Source organism: Nannobrachium achirus (genome assembly GCF_963921795.1).
Source record: "Nannobrachium achirus genome assembly, chromosome: 6".
Taxonomy (NCBI): domain Eukaryota; kingdom Metazoa; phylum Chordata; class Actinopteri; order Myctophiformes; family Myctophidae; genus Nannobrachium; species Nannobrachium achirus.
In genome coordinates, this window is record NC_137815.1 from 34,127,776 (window position 1) to 34,148,904 (window position 21,129).

General features: G+C 40.1%; 1 protein-coding gene across 1 annotated transcript; it reads left to right on the forward strand.

The window, feature by feature from the left end:
* The first annotated feature begins 605 nt into the window (after window positions 1-605).
* LOC308287691 (S-adenosylhomocysteine hydrolase-like protein 1) lies at window positions 606-20,327 on the forward strand. Its single transcript, XM_080728934.1, has 17 exons — window positions 606-1,023; window positions 6,792-6,903; window positions 8,383-8,526; window positions 9,135-9,235; window positions 9,788-9,890; window positions 11,049-11,143; window positions 11,345-11,451; window positions 11,564-11,680; window positions 12,234-12,297; window positions 13,036-13,124; window positions 13,258-13,328; window positions 13,577-13,671; window positions 14,337-14,435; window positions 14,943-15,011; window positions 16,776-16,854; window positions 17,437-17,557; window positions 17,887-20,327. The coding sequence occupies exons 1-17, from the start codon at window positions 868-870 to the stop codon at window positions 17,891-17,893; spliced, it is 1,629 nt and encodes a 542-aa protein (XP_080585060.1). The 5' UTR covers window positions 606-867; the 3' UTR covers window positions 17,894-20,327.
* The last annotated feature ends 802 nt before the right edge of the window (window positions 20,328-21,129 follow it).

Sequence of the window (21,129 nt, forward strand, 5' to 3'; positions counted from 1 at the left end):
TGAGCATATCCTTTATTTTACCGTGTACCAGTGAACTGTATTGTCATGAAACTACCTTTTCCTATGCAAACTTCTAATAAATACTTCAATCAATTAATCACTCAATCTGAGAGGCTAAATCTCATCAGATGGTGGTCCGTGGCTCAAATGCAGAATAAATAATGGACATGATATGAAAAACCACTCTGGGTTAATAACCCAGTGTGGTTTTCAACCCTTATGATGTCTATATGAGATGGTTATGACCAGAGAGGGTTATGACCATATTATAACTCTAGGCTGGTCGTTTGTCTCCCCGCTTCCTCCCCGTGTCTCCAAAACGAGCGCTTCCAGAGGCGTCAATTGGGTATGGCAAGCTATGGCAGGTGCCATACCTTGGCTACAGGGGGAAATAACATGTACTATAATCGTGCCTGTTGCTAAGGTATGGCAACATGACTGGTGTAAGACACCAGTCATGTTGCCATACCTTAGCTTTTTCTGAACTGACGCCGCTGAGCGCTTCCCTGCGTCACTTTGGGGGCGTGGCACATGACGTTACGCACCGCCCACTACTCAGCCAGGTGACAGCTGAGCCTCCGACGCAGTACAGACGACTAACGGGCAGCTCGGCATACATTATATCGACCTTGCCAGCAACAACACACCAAACACATTGGCTTACTTTACTCCTACACCTTATCCCAGTCAGTTCTATAGAGAAGTGAAACATATTTCGCTGCTACCCCCGAACCAGAGCGACGACCAGGCAGCTTTAGCAGCAGACAGTGCAAGCTTAGCGTTTAGCTTTCGTCCGTTGCCTGCCTATCATCAAACTAATAACCTGACAGGAGGATTTGAAGACCTGCGGACATAACAGCAGGAGTCATGTCAGACTCAGAGCCCGCGGCAGAGGGCCCCAGGCTGGAGGCTAAACAGGCCAGCAAATCGGCGAAGGAGAGCGAGAACGTGGCGGAGAAATACTCGGCTATGACGGTGTCGTCTGCCTTCAGTGCCGTGCCGACCCACAAACCCGTTAAAAAGGTAAGTGACCGGTAATGACACGATAATAATGACACTCAGCGGTCACTGGGAACTGGGAAGCCTATAACATAATGATGACAGATTCTACTTTTTGATAGGACTTGACTTGTCTTATGGAGAGCAGCACCTGATTTGATTATTAGCTATGTTTGTAACCTGTCACTTTTCTGTGGGCGGGTGTAATAGCCATGGAGAAGTTACAGTACTATTACTAAACAATAACATAACACTTAATATGGCAAAATGTTATCTTTATATGAGTGTGTTTGGCCACCAGTATGTTATTCTATTGTACTTAGGGTCTAATAGCATCACTGACATTTTCTCCAAGTTCTTTCTAATGTCCTCCTATTAAAAAGCAAACAACCTTTTCTATGAATGCCAGGAATGAGTGTCATACAGGGAAGTACACTCCTTTCTCAATATCTGCAAGTTTGCCAATTCAATGTGGTATTTTGTTGGTTAAAACAAAAAGGGGTTTGTTAAAAGGTTAAAGCAATAATTCTGGGAGTAGGCCTACCTATCAGCTTAATTTCTATGTTCCAATTTGTCTGCTAATTTCTTTGTGTCATCACTTCCATATTTATTTCACTTCTTTAATCTGTATCCTGTCTGAGTTCTCTATCCATTCCTGATTGGATAAAATTGGTGTCCTGAACTGAAAATGCATTTTCTGTTTAATAAAAGCCTGGAGAGTCACTGAACAAACTCTATTAGCAAAAGTACTATCAGAATATAGAGCTATCTTACACTTATTTTAACCAAAGAACATTTACCCCACCTACTGTATAAGCAGCAGGGCAGAGCTCAGTTCACTCCCAACGATAATTAACTATGTAAAACCTTTTGCCCCTATTGATAAATGGGATTTATTACATCTGAAATGTATATTCCGTATTGTGTGTTACTATAGAAATTCAGGTTTTGGCATTTTGGCAAAAACAAACCAAAAACTCAAACTTGATTACCGGTAGATTATGTTAATGTGGCATTATTGAAATCAGAGTAGACATGGCAGTTGGCTGTAAATTAGAATGCCATCATTCCTCCCAGAAATCCAATATATCGTTTAAAGCAAGTGGATTCATAAACCCTATAAGCCTGTAATTAGTGTGTTAGGACTATTGTACTTGTCCGACTTTATGATTGTTTCCAGAGCAACCCCACAAATCTTTCATCTATTATACGTGACTTTGTGTGTACGTCCCTATCTGTATGTCCCTTTTCTGATTGGACAATATGATTGATTTGAAGATGGGTCAAGCTTCACGTGACATCACAATATATAACAGGGGTCTTCAACAGGGGGTCTGGGACCCCTATAGGGGGTCCTCAGAGTTACTACAGGGGGTCCTCCAAATCTTTGTGTGATATAATCTTTTGTTTCTCCTTTTTTATATTAACCACTTTACATTTAACACAATGGCACCCCCTTGGTTCTTAACCACCCTAGCATTCCATATTCTGAGAACTTAAGCCAAAAAAGCAGATCTAAAGCTCACAATGCCTCGCAGTGTGAGGCGTTGTGAGCTTGTAGATCGGCTATTTTTGATAGAGGTTTTGTGCAGAGGGAAAAAAGAGCACTCTAGAGTGAAAGGTCAAGTTTATTAAGTATGGACGGTTCAAGTGGTTAAATATCTGAAAACACAAATTGACATGAATCCAAAATACACGGGTGATTGTGCTGTCAAACAATGAAACTATATGGAATCTATAAGGTTGCATGGGGGTCCCCGCTAAGGGGTCCTTGGCCTGAAAACGTTGAAGAGCCCCGATATACTGTAATATAGGTAAGATGTAATTCTTCAGGAACAGGAAGCATGACTCTCATCGGTGCATATACTTGCATTTTCCCAGAACTGCACCTTCCGAGTTTCATAATTGTTAAAATGTGTCTCTTAGTCAACCAGGAAACGTCTGAATATATCGTGTTCCAAATGAAAGATTTTCAAAACAAGAGGACTCATTGTTAAACATTCCTCTCAAGGAAGAAGGAAGAGTTGGGGCTTTACAGTGCGTGAGTGACACGTAAAGAAATAGACAATTGCCTGTCTTTTTGGCATTGAGCTTCCTTTTGCACATTCTCAGCCATGCAGTGGAAAAAGAAAAAGAAAATCCCTCCCCCTGAAAAGGGTCGTTATATCATTCTTGATGTTGTGTACAAGTTGAGCAGTAGTGCTGTCAGTTAGCAGTGAGGACAGAAACGGCAACACACCAAAAGACTGACGGGGAGATGAATCCTGTCGTCATGGAAACCGCCCGCCCAGCAGGGAAGCAGCCTGCATGATGATCTCACTGCTGACTAGGAGCTGAAATCTGTCAAGTCAGGACAGTTTGGTCGGGAAGCTGCTACGCTCCATGGCATAATGGGTTAGGAGATCAACCAGACGTGACCTGGGATGATCCATTGGAGAGTTCTTTGACCAGGGCTAGTAAATACAGTGCAGATCACAGCCTGTTACACTAAATCCTGCCATTCACCTGCAGTGAACCTGTTCTCGAGGAAGGTTCTCTGTAAGGCTGTCACTGTCATGATCATCATGACATTTGACAAGAAAATATATACAGTAAGGCTGGGCAATATATCTGTATTATTCCCTCTCTGTATTATTCCTTTTCATTTGCGTCTGCTCTCGAGAGATTAGGCAGGCAGTGGACCTAATGCAGAAAAAAAAAAAAAAAAACTATATAATGCAGTTTTTACTAATATGGTGAGTAATATCGATATTGAGGTATTCAACAACGTTATCGAATATCAAAGGTTTTCCTAATATCTCCCAGCCTTAATATATAGTATACTGTATACAGTACCGGTATATGTCTTCTTTTATGTTCATGAACTGACTATTTGACAAAGCTGACTTCAATGCATTCCATTGAATGTCTGGCTCCAGTCCAGTTTGCCTCCCAGTATGTCATGGTGCATGCCATGGCGTTGAATGTTTCTCTTCCTTCTTTACATATGGGGCGTTTGCTTTGCTCTAGCCTGGTATGGGCAGAATAATATCACTGCGTAGAGAGACCATATTCACAGGGGGGCCATGTTGGCATTTTGCAGTGAAAAAACGGGATGGCATTTCGTTAACTCAATGGCAAGCTGGCCGCTGTGTATATATAAAATTATGTTTTATGTGCTTTACAAATTGCCTTGCCTTATCTTTAGACCTAGATCCACACTGTCTCCAACTCACATTCAGAGCATGAGAGAAATGAGGTCACCCCAACTGATATTTATGAGGAGAAAGGCATCTCTCCCTCTCTCTCTCTCTCTCTCTCTCTCTCTCTCTCTCTCTCTCTCTCTCTCTCTCTCTCTCTCTCTCTCTCTCTGTGTCCCTCAAAAACACACACCCAGCGTGAATGTCTAAACGCTGATTTATTCTGTAGTAATGAAATCTCTCTGCACTGATTATTTCCATCCAAGGGTCATTTGTGCCATTGCAGAAATACAGAGTGAATGAAAAAGTAAAAGGGGACAAAACCTCTCAACATGTCAAGTTGCTTGGATTTGAACCTTTTACACACTGACTTGAACATCAGCCGTTTCTGGCTGTATCGTTGACACTGCAGTAAATAATAAGCTGACTATGCATGAAGCTAGTTGTACCCAAAACATCCCTGGCCAGCACTGCACAAATTCACTTTCAGACGTGTGCCAGTGTTTCCCCAAAATGTAGGGTAGGTTTTTGTTAAAATAATTTTTAAACTGTTTTATATTCTGATAGTGTTCAGTAACAGGGGTCTCCCCCCTCCCCGTCCCTCACAGAAAATGCATTTTCAGGTGGGGATACCAAATGTATCCAGTAAGGTGAGAGACCTCACACAGGATACAGGTTAAACAAGTGAAATTAGAAGTGATGACACAAAGAGATGAGCAGACAAATTGGAACATTATAAAATTGAAGCCGCAAAATCGGTTCTTTCTCCTGATTGGCCCACCTGAAAATGTATTTTTCTGTTTATTAAAGATCTGGAGACTCAGAGATTTCTTCTGAACAAACACTCTATATAGCAGTGATTACTATCACAATAGTGCTTTAACCTTTTAACAAAAACCTTTTTTGTTTCTTTTAACCAAAAAAACAAAAAACACTTACCCTTTCTTTTTAAGATTTTCAAAAATAAAATACATATTCTTTTTTTCCTAAAAAGATTTCTCTTTTGGATCTCACCTTCAGCCCAGGTCGAATCCTATGCCATTACTGAGTGAGGATGCATGAACAACTGCCCAACAAAGATCCATTAACCCCAATTCTGTCTCGGAAAAACACCTTGCACGATGTGTCACTAATGCTTAGAGCATAAAGCATAAAGAAGTCTTTATGCTGCTGTTTACTTAAGAAAACCCATGAGTGTTTGCAGGTACATGCAATGTGTGTTTACTTACTGGATTCTTTGAATGCTGTGAAGATTATTCCCTATTTAACCATGTGCAGTGTGGGTCAGTGCAGCATGTCTTTTGCCATGACTGCAGGTTTCTGTGTCTAGAATTAATCCACTTATTGGTCTATTTGTGGGCAACCAATGATCATGGGTGTGATACCATGGCAGCATAGCATAGTTCAGATTTCATAACTCTGTATAACCTTTCTGATAGAACTGATGATTTATTCTACCTGATATCATATCATTGGCAATAGTAAAACATTCCATTAGAAGCTCTCCAAATGATGCAATTATGTTTTGAAGATGAAAGGGGGGGGGGGGGGGGGGTGCTTTAATGCTTTATAATTATAGAAAGACGGGACATCTAGGACAGAGATAGGGGAGACATGCAAGACATGATGGAAGTTGGATTTTGGCACTTGGCTATAGTGTGTGCGGCCACTTCTGTCTTTTTTAGACACCTCCTGAATGAATTCACTGTCGTGAGCCTGCACCACCACAAGGACGTGGTGTGCGTAGTATTCCTGTGCTTAGTGGAAGTTGGATTTGAACCAGGGTTCTCACAAGTCACCACTCACAAGGAGCATTATGGTCAGTGCGCTAACTGGCTGATCCACCAGGCACCACACGCTGATTTCCTTTTAAGTCGTACAGCAGCTACAGTAGGTCTTAGATGTCGCAGTAGCTACTGTATTATGTAACATCTTGGCGTCTACTCTAGGCAAGCCAATTTAAAGATGTGTGTATTCTGCATAACATCTTGGCATCTACTCTAAGCAAGGCAATCAAAAGATGTGCTCTCAAATTTAGGCCTATGTTGTAAAAGTTATTCATTTGCCAAAACACACTGACCAATAACTAAATGTCTCTGTGCTCAATACAAATACTGGGTGTGCTGAAAGGTAAACTATAAGAAGGAATTTGAAGGCGCCTATGAGGTGTGTGCACTCAGCCCTGCTTCCTCCTCTTCCACCTTTAGCTCTTTGGTCTTGCTGTCGACATTGAGGGCATTGAGGGTGTTCTCCTCCATTGTGCCAGCCGGGTTCTCCAGCTCACTTCTCTTCTATCTTGAATACATGAATGTGCACAGCAAATATGATGGCAATCCAGCCATTACTTTTTGTCATAGACAAACAGACTTCTTTACATAACCTCCTTGACAGCAGTAATAAACAATGCAATAAACTATACCAGTTTAAACAAACACAATACAGCCCCCAGTAATGACCAACATTATTGAATTAGTCTCTATTCTGAGCTCTAAGCTTAGTGAGAAACCTCCCACGGGCACAGCAGTATTTGTTTTACAACTAGACTTGCTGTCTTCCCTTAAAAATGATTGTTTCGATCCAATAATGTCTGGGTATTGCTTCCTTTTCCTTCAGCAAATCCAGTTTGTGGAGGACAAGCAGGAGTTCAGTAGGTTCCCTACCAAGGCCGGCCGTCGCTCCCTGTCTCGCTCCATATCTCAGTCATCCACAGACAGCTATGGCTCCGGTAAGAAATACTATCAGGCTTTTTTGCATCTGTTTTCTTTTTAGTTTTTTTTTATTTGTGTCTTTTGAATTCATACTGTTAATTTCTAGGCACATTTAGGTCATTTATTACTTGATTTGTGAAATGCATAACTATGAGATTTGGTACACAGACTGAAAACCAGTTTACAATAAAAGTGCCATGTCTTGGCCATCTAGCCAGTGATGTATATCGGACCAGTTACCCATATATATGGAGACCCCTGGTACCTATATATGGAGATCTATGTACTGTATATGGAAATATGCTGTGAGAGCCCAAACATGCTTACTAAGTATTATTCGTTATGTGATAGTCCTATGACGTCTCTGACATCTGACATCATACATACAATCCCTTTTATGCACATACATGGAGATCCCTGTCTTTAGAACCAGCCACACAGATATGGGCTGTCTTAGTCTCGTAGGATTCACCTCGAAACATGGGCTGCAGATTGTTGCAGTGTTGTTGTTCGGTTTCTATTCTGAATGTTTTGAAGTCTTGCACAGGGCTCTACATCCGGTATTGTCCCTAGGGACAACTTCCTGGCCAGGGATATCATAGTTTTGGCCCAGAAGTTCTTCTCGCCCACTAGTGGCGAAATAAAATAACTTCTGGGAACTCAGATTAAGGCTGTCTTGGCCATCTGTCTTGGCCATATATGGATTCTGTTAGTGTGGTATGTGGCCGATGTGGCCTCCATATACCGGTATGGGCATTCCCATATGAAGTCCTGTTAGATATGGGCTTAATATTGATGACACCATGTATGGGCATTAAAGGGATTCTGTTAGTGTTGTTCCCCTGACATCACAGTGAAGTCAGAGTGTGAAAAACACCAAGCAAATGGTAATATTGCCTGTGTTTCTGTAAATTCACAAACCTACAACATACTGTACATACAGTACTGTGCATGTGTGTGGGAGGTATTGTTCAGCCTACACATAAGTCATGTCCTAGTATGAGCGAATGGGGCAAGGGAATCAACGGCACGTGATTCCCTTGTCTGGCCTGGCGAAAACCCTGATGTGTGTCTCAAAGAATATGATTATTGGCAGAATCGCGGAAAGTTTGTAATATTTGTCGGTCCCGTTTTCATTTTTACCAAGATCTGTCGTTGTTGCAATTACCTGCACTACAACACTTCACGATATTATGTTGCGCTTTGACAAAATAAACCCATAAAATGTAACAGTGCGTAAGTTCCGTAATGCAATTCCAATGGTGAAAGCTGTGTCGTTTCACCCGGAGAATGAATGGCGGATTCGGCCAAGCCCCGAAATACCCGTATGTGGGTCTCAAAGAACATTGCATGGGATTTGTGAAAGGGAGGTAAATAAGTGAGCTGAATAATATTCACATCACAGGTCGTCCACAAGTTATTTCAACACACTTATTTAACCTTGTGTAATCTTAACCTATTCCTATCTATCCTTTTACCAACCCCCTCCCATACAGCGGCATCATACACAGATAGCTCTGATGATGAGACCTCGCCACGAGACAAAACTCAGGTCAACTCCAAGGGCTGCATTGACTTCTGTATCAAGAACATCAAGCAGGCTGAATTTGGAAGACGTGAGATTGAAATAGCAGAACAGGGTATGGTATAACGAGGAAAACCATTTTATATATATATATATTTACATTTATATATTGGCCCTAATCATGGCAGGACCATTAACAGTTGGACCATTTATAACAAATGAGTTTGCCTATGGATAGGTGACGTCTTGATATATAAACAGAGCTGCTAACTTTAAACACATTTTAAATCTGAGGCTTTTTTGTATACTTCTTAAAATCATTTTGAGGAAAAATGCAGCTTTTTGTCCCAAAGCAACGGCAAAAGACTATTTGTTTCAAAAAGCGCTATATTACATATAACGACGAAATGTGACATAGCTGCGTTTACACAATGCTGTACCTCCTCCAACTGTATATTATGTTCCCCTTTTTCAATTTGTATTATATTTTGACACTTGCTTTGGCAATGTAAAAGTGTGTTTCTCATGCAAATCCTTTGAATTGGATTGGATAATGTGACATACAGTACACAATAAAATACACTAGCCTAATTAGCAATGATTCAGTAAGGCAAGTGTACAAGGATTCGTAATTTATTTGTAATTTTGTGTCTTATTATTGAATGCATTTATTATTGTATACAGTCTTTGACACGGCCTACCTTTATATTGTCCTATTTTCAGATATGTCTGCGCTGATTTCACTCAGGAAGAGAGCACAAGGAGAGAAACCACTGGCAGGGGCCAAAATCGTGGGCTGCACTCACATCACTGCCCAGACGGCTGTAAGTTACCTCTATGTGGTGAATTTTAAACCTACGCCTGGTCTCTTACTGCTCTGAAAACCAATCCTGATGCTGTTCCAGTATCCAAAATCGTCCTAAAGTTCGTTTTCACCTTTCCACGTTGCTTTCACACAGTTCAAACATTTGGACATAAGGAAAGGATGAAAGAAAAATAACGTTAAATATTAAGTATGAAAGTTAAGTTAAGAAATGTTTACTCAGACATACATCCTACTCTACATATAATAGAAAAAGGAAATAGGAACATTGTGTGTGTGTGTGTGTGTGTGTGTGTGTGTGTGTGTGTGTGTGTGTGTGTGTGTGTGTGTGTGTGTGTGTGTGTGTATAAGCATTTTATCCAGTATCCATGTTTTCTATAAAGTTTGTTTATCCCCTGGAGTGACTATCCCTATTTCACAACAAATTGGTTGACCCCATAATAACGCTGACAAGTAAAACCTAAATTCAGCAAAAGAAAAGAATTTCAAGTGGAACATGAGACATGTTTTTTTTTTTACGGTGGTTATATAATAATGCTCTTTATATCTTCAGGTGCTGATTGAAACTTTGGTTGCCCTGGGTGCTCAGTGCCGATGGACAGCCTGCAACATCTACTCTACACAGAATGAGGTGGCTGCTGCCCTTTCTGACATTGGTAAGCAACAATGACATCAAAACAATGACATCAATACTGCTATGTAGATACTCTGTTACAAGTGGAAGTCCTGTTTTCAAAATGTTCTTGAGTAAAATAACAATTCACAATTTACTTAAAGTACCAAAAGTAAGAGTAGTCTTTGTGCAGAATGTCCCCATTTCACAAGTTCAAAATGTGAATCTTTTGAAAATGGCAAGCTCACGATGCGTTGTATCACAAAGTTGTAAATTGTCTATTTTCAAATGACTGAAATATATATAGGGCTGAAGTGGTTACCTATGTTTTGTAAAAAAAATGAAAAAAATTAACAAAATAACTAAAACGAACTAAAGTTTTCTTATACTTACAATATTTGGCTCTGAGATGTAGTGGAGTAGAAGTGAAAGTATTGAAAATTGTAAATATTGAAGAAAGTGAAAAATACCTCAACATTTACTTAAGTACAGTACTTGAGTACATGTACGTACTGTCTGACACTGTCGGTCAACACTGTGTGTGACAGACAGCGACTTTAGCTATGGGAGCCATGAGGTCATAACCTTACATTCCTTACAGTACATACCGTTAGTGTCTCAGAGATATGGAAATTAACTTAATTTATCTTATTGTTTCCTTGGTTTATATAGACCAGAGGATTGGTGTATTATTGTTTCCTCTAGGGTAGAGGTGTGATTTGTCTTGCGCTTTGGCCATTAAAACCCAGGAGACATTGTGGAAATGTTTTTAATAAAGTCCTAGCAGATCTCCCCTGCAGAGAAAATTAAACATTTGACCTTTGCGAAGGAATAAAGCTACTGAAAGCCTTTTATCTGTGGTTGCTAGGTGATGGTTGCATGTATGCATTACCAAGTAATTCTTTCATTGCCTGACAGACACAGAGGCTCACAACATGAGGCTGACTTTACTCCTGGGAAAGTTTTTTTTTTTCTTTTTTTTTTCTTTCTTTCTTTTTTTTTTGCTGGGGAAGACACTAGTATTTCATTCACTTGACTTTCCCTTGAAATTAGTTTTTGTCTGTGGTTGGTTATCCATGTACAGTATGTTCATGCTTTGAATAGGACTACTGGGTGCTATACCCTTTGGCTCCATTGTGAATGTCACCGGCGTTTTGAATCAGATGGACTTTTAAAGATATTGTTCCCGTTATGTTTCTAGGTGTGGCCGTTTTTGCTTGGAAGGGTGAATCCGAGGATGACTTTTGGTGGTGCATTGATCGCTGTGTCAGTGCAGATGGCTGGGAGCCTAACATGGTACATACACAAACTTGATCCACTTTATCCAAGTTAGTTTGTATAACGGTGTGCAGTGATATCCACCAGGAAGTGGAATAGAGGGGAGATGTTGTGGCTTATGATAAGATGGGATTTAAACCTAGTTAGTCAATGTATACACTATACCTCTGTTGATAATGTAACACAATAAATGTTATTTCCTCCTGCCGTCTATGTTAGATCCTTGATGACGGGGGGGATTTGACCCACTGGGTGTATAAGAAATACCCAAACGTATTCAAGAAAATCAGGGGCATTGTAGAGGAGAGCGTCACTGGGGTTCACAGGTGATTTTATTGTTTACTTGCACCCGAAAACCCTTACACGCATAGACAGAAAAAGACTAACCTAACAGGAGGTGAAAAGACACTTTATGTTGCTGTATCTTCTTCTTCCTAGATTGTACCAGCTGTCTAAAGCTGGCAAGTTGTGCGTGCCAGCCATGAATGTGAACGACTCTGTGACAAAGCAAAAGTTTGACAACCTGTACTGCTGCAGAGAGTCAATCCTGGATGGGTAAGTGGCGTCATGTTGTGAGATTTTCAATTTTCATAACTAAAGCACTGAAGTTCACTTCAGCGCCCTTAAATGAGACAAGCGCATCCATTTTTATTACAATGTTTTATCATTTGTAATAAAAAAATGATTAGGTACTGGGCTACTGGCCCGGGCGACTAGTCTAGCGGTCCAGGCACCTAGGCTGCGGCTGCGTCCTGACAGGGTGTCGCACTGTAGATCTGCTATTTTTCCACAAATGCTAGCCTGTTTTTTTCCGAATATCTTATATTTTGACATGGCCAGAATGGGGACACATACTGTAATGTGGGTAACTCACTTTTTCTTTTTTTTTCTTCTTTTTTTTGTATCCATTGTACTTTGGGAGATTTGGACCTCACTGATAGAAATTATCTTCTTGGCTAGGCAAAGGTTTTTTCACTGTCAACCCCTAAAGCTGGAATAAAATCAGTGCTACGCACCAACAAGCATAATAATGTGCCCTTGACTGTTGCTAAGGATTGGCATGATGCCTCTACGGTTGTTGTTGACATTCTGTCTCTCATTCCTGTAGTTTGAAAAGAACCACCGATGTCATGTTTGGAGGAAAACAGGTGGTTGTATGTGGATATGGAGAGGTAAGAGTGCTTACAGTTGTGCGACAGACTCTGATGTCTAAAATCTATTACTTGTTCTGTGCCACGACTGTAAACATTGCTCTGCCAGCTGAAAAGAGAATGAATTAAACAATGATGACAGTAGCATAGCCCTAAAGATCCACTTGTTTAACTTGACTAACCTGGCCCTATTCATCTACAGTACTGTATTGTTACAATTCTTGGGCAAAACAATGATATTATATGGCTTCATCAGTTCATTTACTGCTGTCTAGATCAGGGGTTTTCAAAGTGGGTGACGGGGCACCCTGGGGTGCCGTGACGGCAGTCCAGGGGTGCCGCGAGATAATTCGATATTATTTCGAATTTAATTGGACACTTAAAAAAACATTTAGTATCATTTTAAACTTGAGGTAAGTTATTTTCAGTCAGTTCTAACCAAAATGACTATTATCTCAACCTTTTCCTTACAACATAATCGTTAAAATTTGCTATAAATATAAGGTGCTGGGAGTGAAAAATATGAATATAATGTAGGGGTGCCTTGGATGAAAAAAATATTTACAGGGGTGCCCTGAGCCAAAAAGGTTTGGGAACCCCTGGTTTAGATGACTGATGATGACATCAACATGGCATTCAGATGTAGGACACACTGAGACAATGGCTGTATACACATTTTCTCTCAAGTGTGTTAGGCACTGTTATCTCTAAAGATGAAGGCATTCTGACCCTGTTGGTCATTGTGTCCTGTCTTTGCAGGTTGGGAAAGGTTGCTCTGCTGCCCTGAAAGCTATGGGAGCCATTGTCTACGTAACAGAGATTGATCCCATCTGTGCCCTGCAAGCCTGGTGAGCTGATGTATAGGAGAATGGACAGTTATTCCAATGCATTCCAAGACATACAAGTGTTCCAGTGGAAATCATCCAGCTATACTGTATAAGCAAACATGCTTGTGCTTTTCTCTTGTTTCTGTTTGAGCAGTATGGACGGTTTCCGGGTGCTCAAGCTCAATGAAATTATCCGCCAAGTAGACGTGATCATCACATGCACTGGTAACTATATGTAAATACAAGGCATATATTATTAACAACAGTGGCGGTCGGCAAAAATATGTTAACCAATTTTCACACAATGAAGTACAAATCAGGCTTTTACTGTATATGCAACCACTTGTTCAACTTTGGGTTTACATGTGGGATGACATTCATATGGCCTTCATTCTGTCTGCATTGCCAAATCACTAAAATAGATAAAAAATATCAATTTGTAGTCATTAATCTGAGGTCTGTTTGTGGTGTAGGCAATAAAAATGTGGTGACCAGAGACCAGCTGGATAGGATGAAGAATGGTACCATTGTGTGCAACATGGGCCACTCCAACACTGAGATTGATGTGGTGAGCAGACGTGTTCTCTGATGGTCTGTGGCATTCAGAATGCAAAAGCTATGAAGTTATAGAAATGTGTATCTAAAAAGCGTTCATTCAGCTTTTCCTTTATCATTTTATCAAGCTGAGATTTTATTTTGAATTGCCTTTGAAGCTCTGTGTACTTTACACATTCATAATCCAGAGCAGGGGTCATCGCCATGCTGACTTGTGGTGGTCATCTTTGTAAAAGATATATATTTTTTTCTTTTTCTAGTAGAATACACAAAGAGCTAGCCCTAAATGACCATTAGGGCTAGATCATTCTGAGTGTGTACAAATGGAACCAAAAGGACCCTACTGGTCCATGTGGTTCCATTTGTACACACTCAGAGTTGTGGTGTACTTGAAAATAAAAAGTTAGAGAACCACGGTCCTAGTGGATTCCAATGTGCCATACATACAGTAGGGTCATATAGTGTCACAGTGTCACACATATTCTGAAGAAAACCTGGAGACTGACATTCAGTAATTATGATCAAAATAAGAATGGAATGGAATGTGTGCAGGGAGCTTCACCCTCTATAAGAGCAAATACAACGCCACTATACTGAAGTTAAGGTCTCAATCTCACACAATATACGAATAGTATTATACAGTTGTCTCCTTGATGGCTGATGATACTGTTTCTCTAGGCAAGCCTTCGGACCCCTGAGTTGACCTGGGAGAGAGTGCGTTCTCAGGTGGATCACGTTATCTGGCCCGATGGCAAGAGAGTCATCCTACTGGCCGAGGTGAAACTCATTAATTGTTTAAAGATTACACCTAGTGTGAACTGTGAAGTGAGCGGTGCTATTTATGAGTTCGTTTCATTAAGTGTCCCGTGAAGCTTGGCCAACGTGACCCTGGGAATACAACAAACTTTGGGCGCTTTGTAATAATAATAATAATAATAGCTTGGATTTATATAGCGCTTTTCTAAGTACCCAAAGCGCTTAACAACAAAGGAAAAAAAAAACGTTATTAGAATAAAAATAGTAAATTCAACAATTAAAAAGCTAAAAGTCAGTCAGGGACTCGGGGCAAAGATTTAGGCCAGATGTAGGCCAAGCTTCGCGTCCTGAACAAAGCCTGATGTTGGAACTTAGCTCCCTCCAGGAGCACTGCTCAAAAACGAGATGCAACAGATATAATTGTATAAATATAATTCAAACTCATTCCAACACAACAATTACAACCCTTTGTGAAAGATATCATGGCAAAAACATTTTTTTAACATGTGTTTTGCTCTGCGTCTTTAGGGTCGTCTACTGAACCTGAGCTGCTCCACTGTCCCGACCTTTGTCTTGTCCATCACAGCCACTACTCAGGTAACACAGTCACTATGCTGCACCATGGCATCTCTACCTACTGCCTACTAGTACACAGCAGAGCCCTCTGTTGGGGTGTCGTGCCAACTCTGTTCACTTCAAGGGGCCAGGTTTTCTACATACACATCTATTGGCGAATGGTGACGAAGCGTGAACCGGAGGTTTACAGAGTGCATTGGAGTCAATGAGGGAAAGTGACATTTCGAGTTACATGAACCATGTGACTGGCGCTGTTTCTGATTCCGCATTGGCAGAACTCTCTATACAAGGCTTTGGTACACAGTAAGACAGTACTGTGACAAATATCCAATTATCCATAGAAGCTCAGTCCCCTCATTTGCTGTGATAATTAGTAGAAATGTGTACTTCATCACGTGGCTGGCTACATTTCCATGTAATCACTCGTTTTTGGAGAGTGACGTGGTCGTACAACAAAGTATGAACACATCATTTGAAGGGGTCCCCAAATAATTTGGGGGTCCCCAGATGATTAGCTTAATGTGCAACATTGTTTTCTCATTCAACAGTAAACTATAAAAGTCTGGGTTTCCGAGGCTAACAGTAAACTAATCTGTCAACAACAGATAATGTGCAAATGAAATGGAGGAAGAAGAAAAAACAGCAGAGGGCGCTGTTTGTCTGTTTTTGACAGTGGGTCCCCATTAAACAAAATGTGCATACAGCACATCTGCACATTTCTAAAGTAACAATTTAAGGGCTTTTAAGACCTTTTTAATGAAAAAATACAAATACAAAAAGGCAAAAAACGAATATTACCTCAGAAAGAGGCAAATGTTGTGAAAGTAGTCGATCTAAGTTGTGAGCTGATAGTTCCACTGAGTCAAACTATATGTAAGATGTAAATACCTACGATTCCAGGTGCTTGGGTGGGGCTCCCCAGTTCAAATATAAGTATTTTTTGGGCAGCGGGCTCGTTTGGGAAGCCTTGAATTAGGTCACTTTATGGCGTGCTTGGTGGCACAGCCAATGAGTGTTCTTCAGTACTGTAGTACCACCTGGTATGGATGCTTGTCTGCAGCCCTTAAGTCACAACTGCTGCAACAACTGAACATTTGTTCAAAGATAGTCGGACAACCACTTCAGAGGCTATATACGACTACATATGATAACAGCATTCTAAGGTTGGCAAGAAATATTACCTCTAATAGTAGCCATGTGTTGCATAGAGAATATAGGTTGCTGCCTTCAGGAAGGAGATACAGTGTTCCAGCATACAATAAGGTCAGACTAAAAAGGTCCTTTGTCCATCAGTCGACTTTAAGGCTTAATCAGGAGTTTGGCCATAGGTAGGCTTGGCGGTGGACACTGCTCTTGTCCATATTATCCTTATGTATGTAAACCTGTCTTGTTTTTGTTACCTGTGTTAAATATTTGTATATTATGTGTCGCATACATGGCTGCTGTGTCGAAGGACACATTTCAGTGTGAACTGACAATAAAGTACTATATCATATCATATCAATTAGTGCACTGGAAATATGCTCCTTGTGAGATGTGTGGACTCGAGTTCGAGTTTCACTCCCTTCATGTCTCCCATGTCTCCTCTCTTTTTGCCCTTGGTGTCCTATCTCTACATTCAACTAAATAAATGTAGCCACCATGGTAGCTTGAGCTGAGCTGAACTCCAACCACAGCACCTTTTGAATGCTTTGTTACAATGTAATAACTGTTTTTTTTTTTTTTATTGCGATAATAATGCGAAGAAAGACTGATGGCACTGATGCACTGTCTGTATGTTTGCAGGCCCTTGCCCTCATTGAGTTGTACAATGCCCCAGAAGGACGCTACAAACAGGATGTTTACTTGCTGCCTAAGAAGATGGGTGAGGATCAAAGAATACTTAAAAGCCCTGGGCTGGAAATGTTATCTTCAAGCTATCAATGAAAATTGGCCTCAATCTCATAGCAAAATACTGTGCTGGATTTTTCACTTTGATATCTTATACTTTAATTGCCTCTAAATTTGAACCAACTAATTCCTTCTAGTGTGAATAAAGCACCTTTCAGACTGGGGGCGAGTGATGCGGGCATTCTCACTCAGTGGGGATTGCGCTGCGGTGGAGACACAATCACTCCACGAGTAAACGCCAGGTGATATTTACAAAGATGACTACAATCCAGCTCTTGCCACCTGCGAGCGCTTCACAAACAAACACGCACGCGAGTATTTCACGGGACCGCTCGCCTCTCCGCTCCTCAACTTCTCTGCGCATGCCAAATAATTGCCAGCCTCTAATTGAAAATGAATTACTAGGGTGCATCAACCGCGCCCCATCTGAAAGGCGCAATAATGCAAGCCAGGCTCTGTGGTTGTGTACAAATAATGCCAAGTGGCAGTATGGTATTAAGCACTTTTTAGATGGAAAATTATATTATCCCATCCACAATCATGTTGTGTATTTCAGATGAGTATGTTGCCAGCTTGCATCTGGCTACTTTCGACGCCCACCTTACGGAGCTCTCTGATGAACAAGCGAAGTACTTGGGTCTGAATAAGAACGGCCCTTTTAAACCCAACTACTACAGGTACTGTACTAATAGTCTCCCCTTTCACTTGCATTGCACTGTGACACAGGTCTCAAAGCCACATTTTTAGCAAGTACAAACTCGCCAGTATTTAGAGTTACACTATGGCACAAGCCAAACCTCTAGCAAGATTTAATTGCGCTTTAAATGAACCAGGCTGATCCCTGATCGTTTGGACTGTCCTGGAGTTATGTACAAGAGACGGACGGACGGACGGACGGACGGACGGACGCGCACTGATTCCTTGCATCTATAGAATTCATTTAAAAAACACTTACTTAAAAGTTATTATTTCTTTACTAACTTAGTTTTTCCATTTGTATTCATAGGTATTAGTTTGCATGGGCGATCCACGTCTCAGCAGAGCACGGCTTGGTCAACATCACACCAGAAGATAAATGGAAGTTCTATTTTTAGTCTTTTATTAACTCACAAGACACAAAGTGTTTATTTAGCTGTAATTAATTAGACACAGCAACTTTGCCTTGACACTTCCTGGTTTCTGGCATGGCAACCAACTGCTTATGAATGACCAGCATTAGTATAGCACTTGTGTATATACACAGTATACTGTACACAGCTGCCTGTTTGAAGTTATATTTTTGTGTGTGTCTGATTTCATATACCGTACTTATACTGTATATTTTAGGGATAATATGTGATAAATATTGAATTATGCAACATATATATTGTGCCAAATGATTGTGGGGGGGGGAGGTTATTTGTGAAATTGCCACTTCATTATCACTTACATTCCAGCTAAGAGAGACTACACTGGTAGGACTAATTGTTAGCTTAATTCACAATGTGATGCTGATGTTGTTGTTCTCATCCTGCAAAGCATGTGTCCATTTTAAGCTGGTGGAGTGTCATTTAAATATTTTGAACTCTTATGAGAATATTATTTTACCCTAAATCTAATTTGCTGAACTAATATCCAGGTATTTTGACCCATCTTCCTTTCACACCATGGGGTCAACATTAGTAGTCCAGTACAACGTAACATGAACATAATTTGTACTAGTCTATAATATAATATTCTGCCCAGAGCAAGTTGTCCATGGCTGCTACAGTATGTTTTCTGTAAAATGTACTTGAATGACAGGCAATGTCCGGGTACAGTAATTGGAGGTGAATGGTAAACTATAATGTCCAGGGATCTAGGCAATTACAGATTGCCCAGTGTTCTGATAGATGCTGAACACTGAAATTATCTTCAACATCAGATTAATCATACAAATCAAATCTTGACATTACATAGTTCCCTCTTCTTTATTAATAGTTTTAAACCAAACAGAAATGGACTCAACCCCCAAATATTGAAGATCAGAAATGTTTGTTACATTTAGCTACGTAGTTTGCTATTGAGTCAGTACTATTTTAAGTTAATGTTTTCTATGTTGTGTATAACTAATATACATAACCATCCATTCTCACCTCCATTATAAAAAACATTCATGGGGAATTACTATCAGGAAAGACTTTTGCACTAAGGTACAGTAGTGTCCGCATTGGCTGACTTGTATTCTGGCACATTTTATAGTGATTGTGCATGCATTTTCTCAGAAATTGCATGTATCTTGGCACGTTTGACTATACCGTGATCTTTGTACCTTCTGTACTCTATATTCAATTGCTGTACCAATTTAGAAATGGAGGGGCGTCTAAGTGGGGAAAGGTTAATTTTTCTGCCTACCATGAAAAAAAAAGTAATTACTGAAAACACCTGCAGTTGTCACTTGACTTAACATTTGAGGAATTTTGTTTTCTGTCAAATTGATCGATACTGACCCAATACTGCAATGAACTACAAACAATATATACGATTCCTTAATTCCTTTACCTTTTTATCTATCATACAGTATACCGTTGTTGTTTGTTGATAGATTACTGTGAAGTGAAGCGTTTTTTTTATCTTTGCACTAACGGCTTTAGCAAGTGACAGTGCCTTGTGTGTCACATGTATGTTTGTGTGTACGTATTATATACATACAGTGTATATATATGCCGGTATATATATACTCACAAGTATATACAAGTATAAACTCTGTCATACTGAATACTCTCCTTCAGAATAGAATTTCCCACTGCACTACTTATTTTGGCAATATCCTGGGCTTGCTATGCAGCAATGTCTTTTAAAATCTCTTCTGTCCATGGCTTTTTAGATATAGAATGACACAAAGTTCACATGTCGTTGTTTTACAAAAGTTAAGTATGTATGCATTACTGTAAAATAATTTACAAGAAAACATTTTAGACATTGTTTATTTAAAACATTTTACACCTTGATTTTTGATGTTATTAGATTATTGTTGTTGCTTTACATAATTACATAATGCATCTCGTTCACCCCTGTATTTTCCTGAGACATGTAGTCAAGTTATTTTATTTTATTCATATAAATACTGTACATGGACTGGCAAAATGCCTTTGATTTATTTTTTAAGAATAACAAATGGTTTATTCTATTCTAGATTTATTTTAATGACTTCTGAATGTGTTGGAGGAGACAGTTTGACTATTATCTGAGGTGAATATACAGTAGCCTATATACTACTGTAATGTGACAGACAGGATTGAAACAAATTTGTTTCAGTTTTGAAGTTGTATGACTTTAGTTTGCATCATGAAGTTGTTACACAGAAAATATGTTTATGTACAATAATATATAATAGTGTAAACACAAACTAACAAATTAAGTATCCATTTTATGGGTGTGTCTTTTTATATATAAGCTTTTGTCAATTAATGTGCACAGATCCTTTTAATAAACGAAAAATGTTTTAATTTGAAACTGTCTCATGCCACATTTATTGGGTTGTTCATCTATAACGGTGGTTTGCACCTGTGGGTCGGGACCCCCTCTCACATCACCTATCACCTTGATCCCGTTTCTCTTCCCCTTCTCTTTTTATTGGCCTGTCATCCATCGCTACTTTTTCTCCTATCTTCCCGTGTCCATGATTCTCACCCCTGCAACCCCCGCTGTTCCCTCCCATCATTTTCAAGCTCCTCCACCATCTTTCTTTTCTCACCCCTTCTCTCCTTTGAGTGATGCCCCCCCCCCCCCCCTAATGAAAGGAAGAATGACTCTTTTGTGAAATGGAGATTGGGGGAGGGGTAGCACAAAGTTCTAAAGTGCAACTGTCCTAGCCTGCTACTGCTTGACAATCCACCCATGTTAAAACAAGGAGAGGAGGTTTTTATGTTTATTCTGTGTTTAACAGCCCAACTTCGTTATACTACAGCGTCACACAGATGTAGCCGAAATAATGGTGAGGTCAGGTCTGTGTTGGTTTTATACACAGTTTAACCAATGGAAAGTTTTTTGAGGAACACATGCCCCCACAACAAGCAGATGAGTAGAGCCTGGCTACGCGAGGCTACACAAGTAATAGACGTTGTGAGCACCGTTTTCCTGGTCCTCACAAGAGAAATGTGTTTTTATTGTAGTTACAATGATCTTGAGACATTTAGGGAAAGATTCAGGTTGGGGTTGGGTTTAGAGTGGGGGTTAGATTTAGGAATTCCTCCTAACACTATCAGAAGACAACAACTCCACACACACA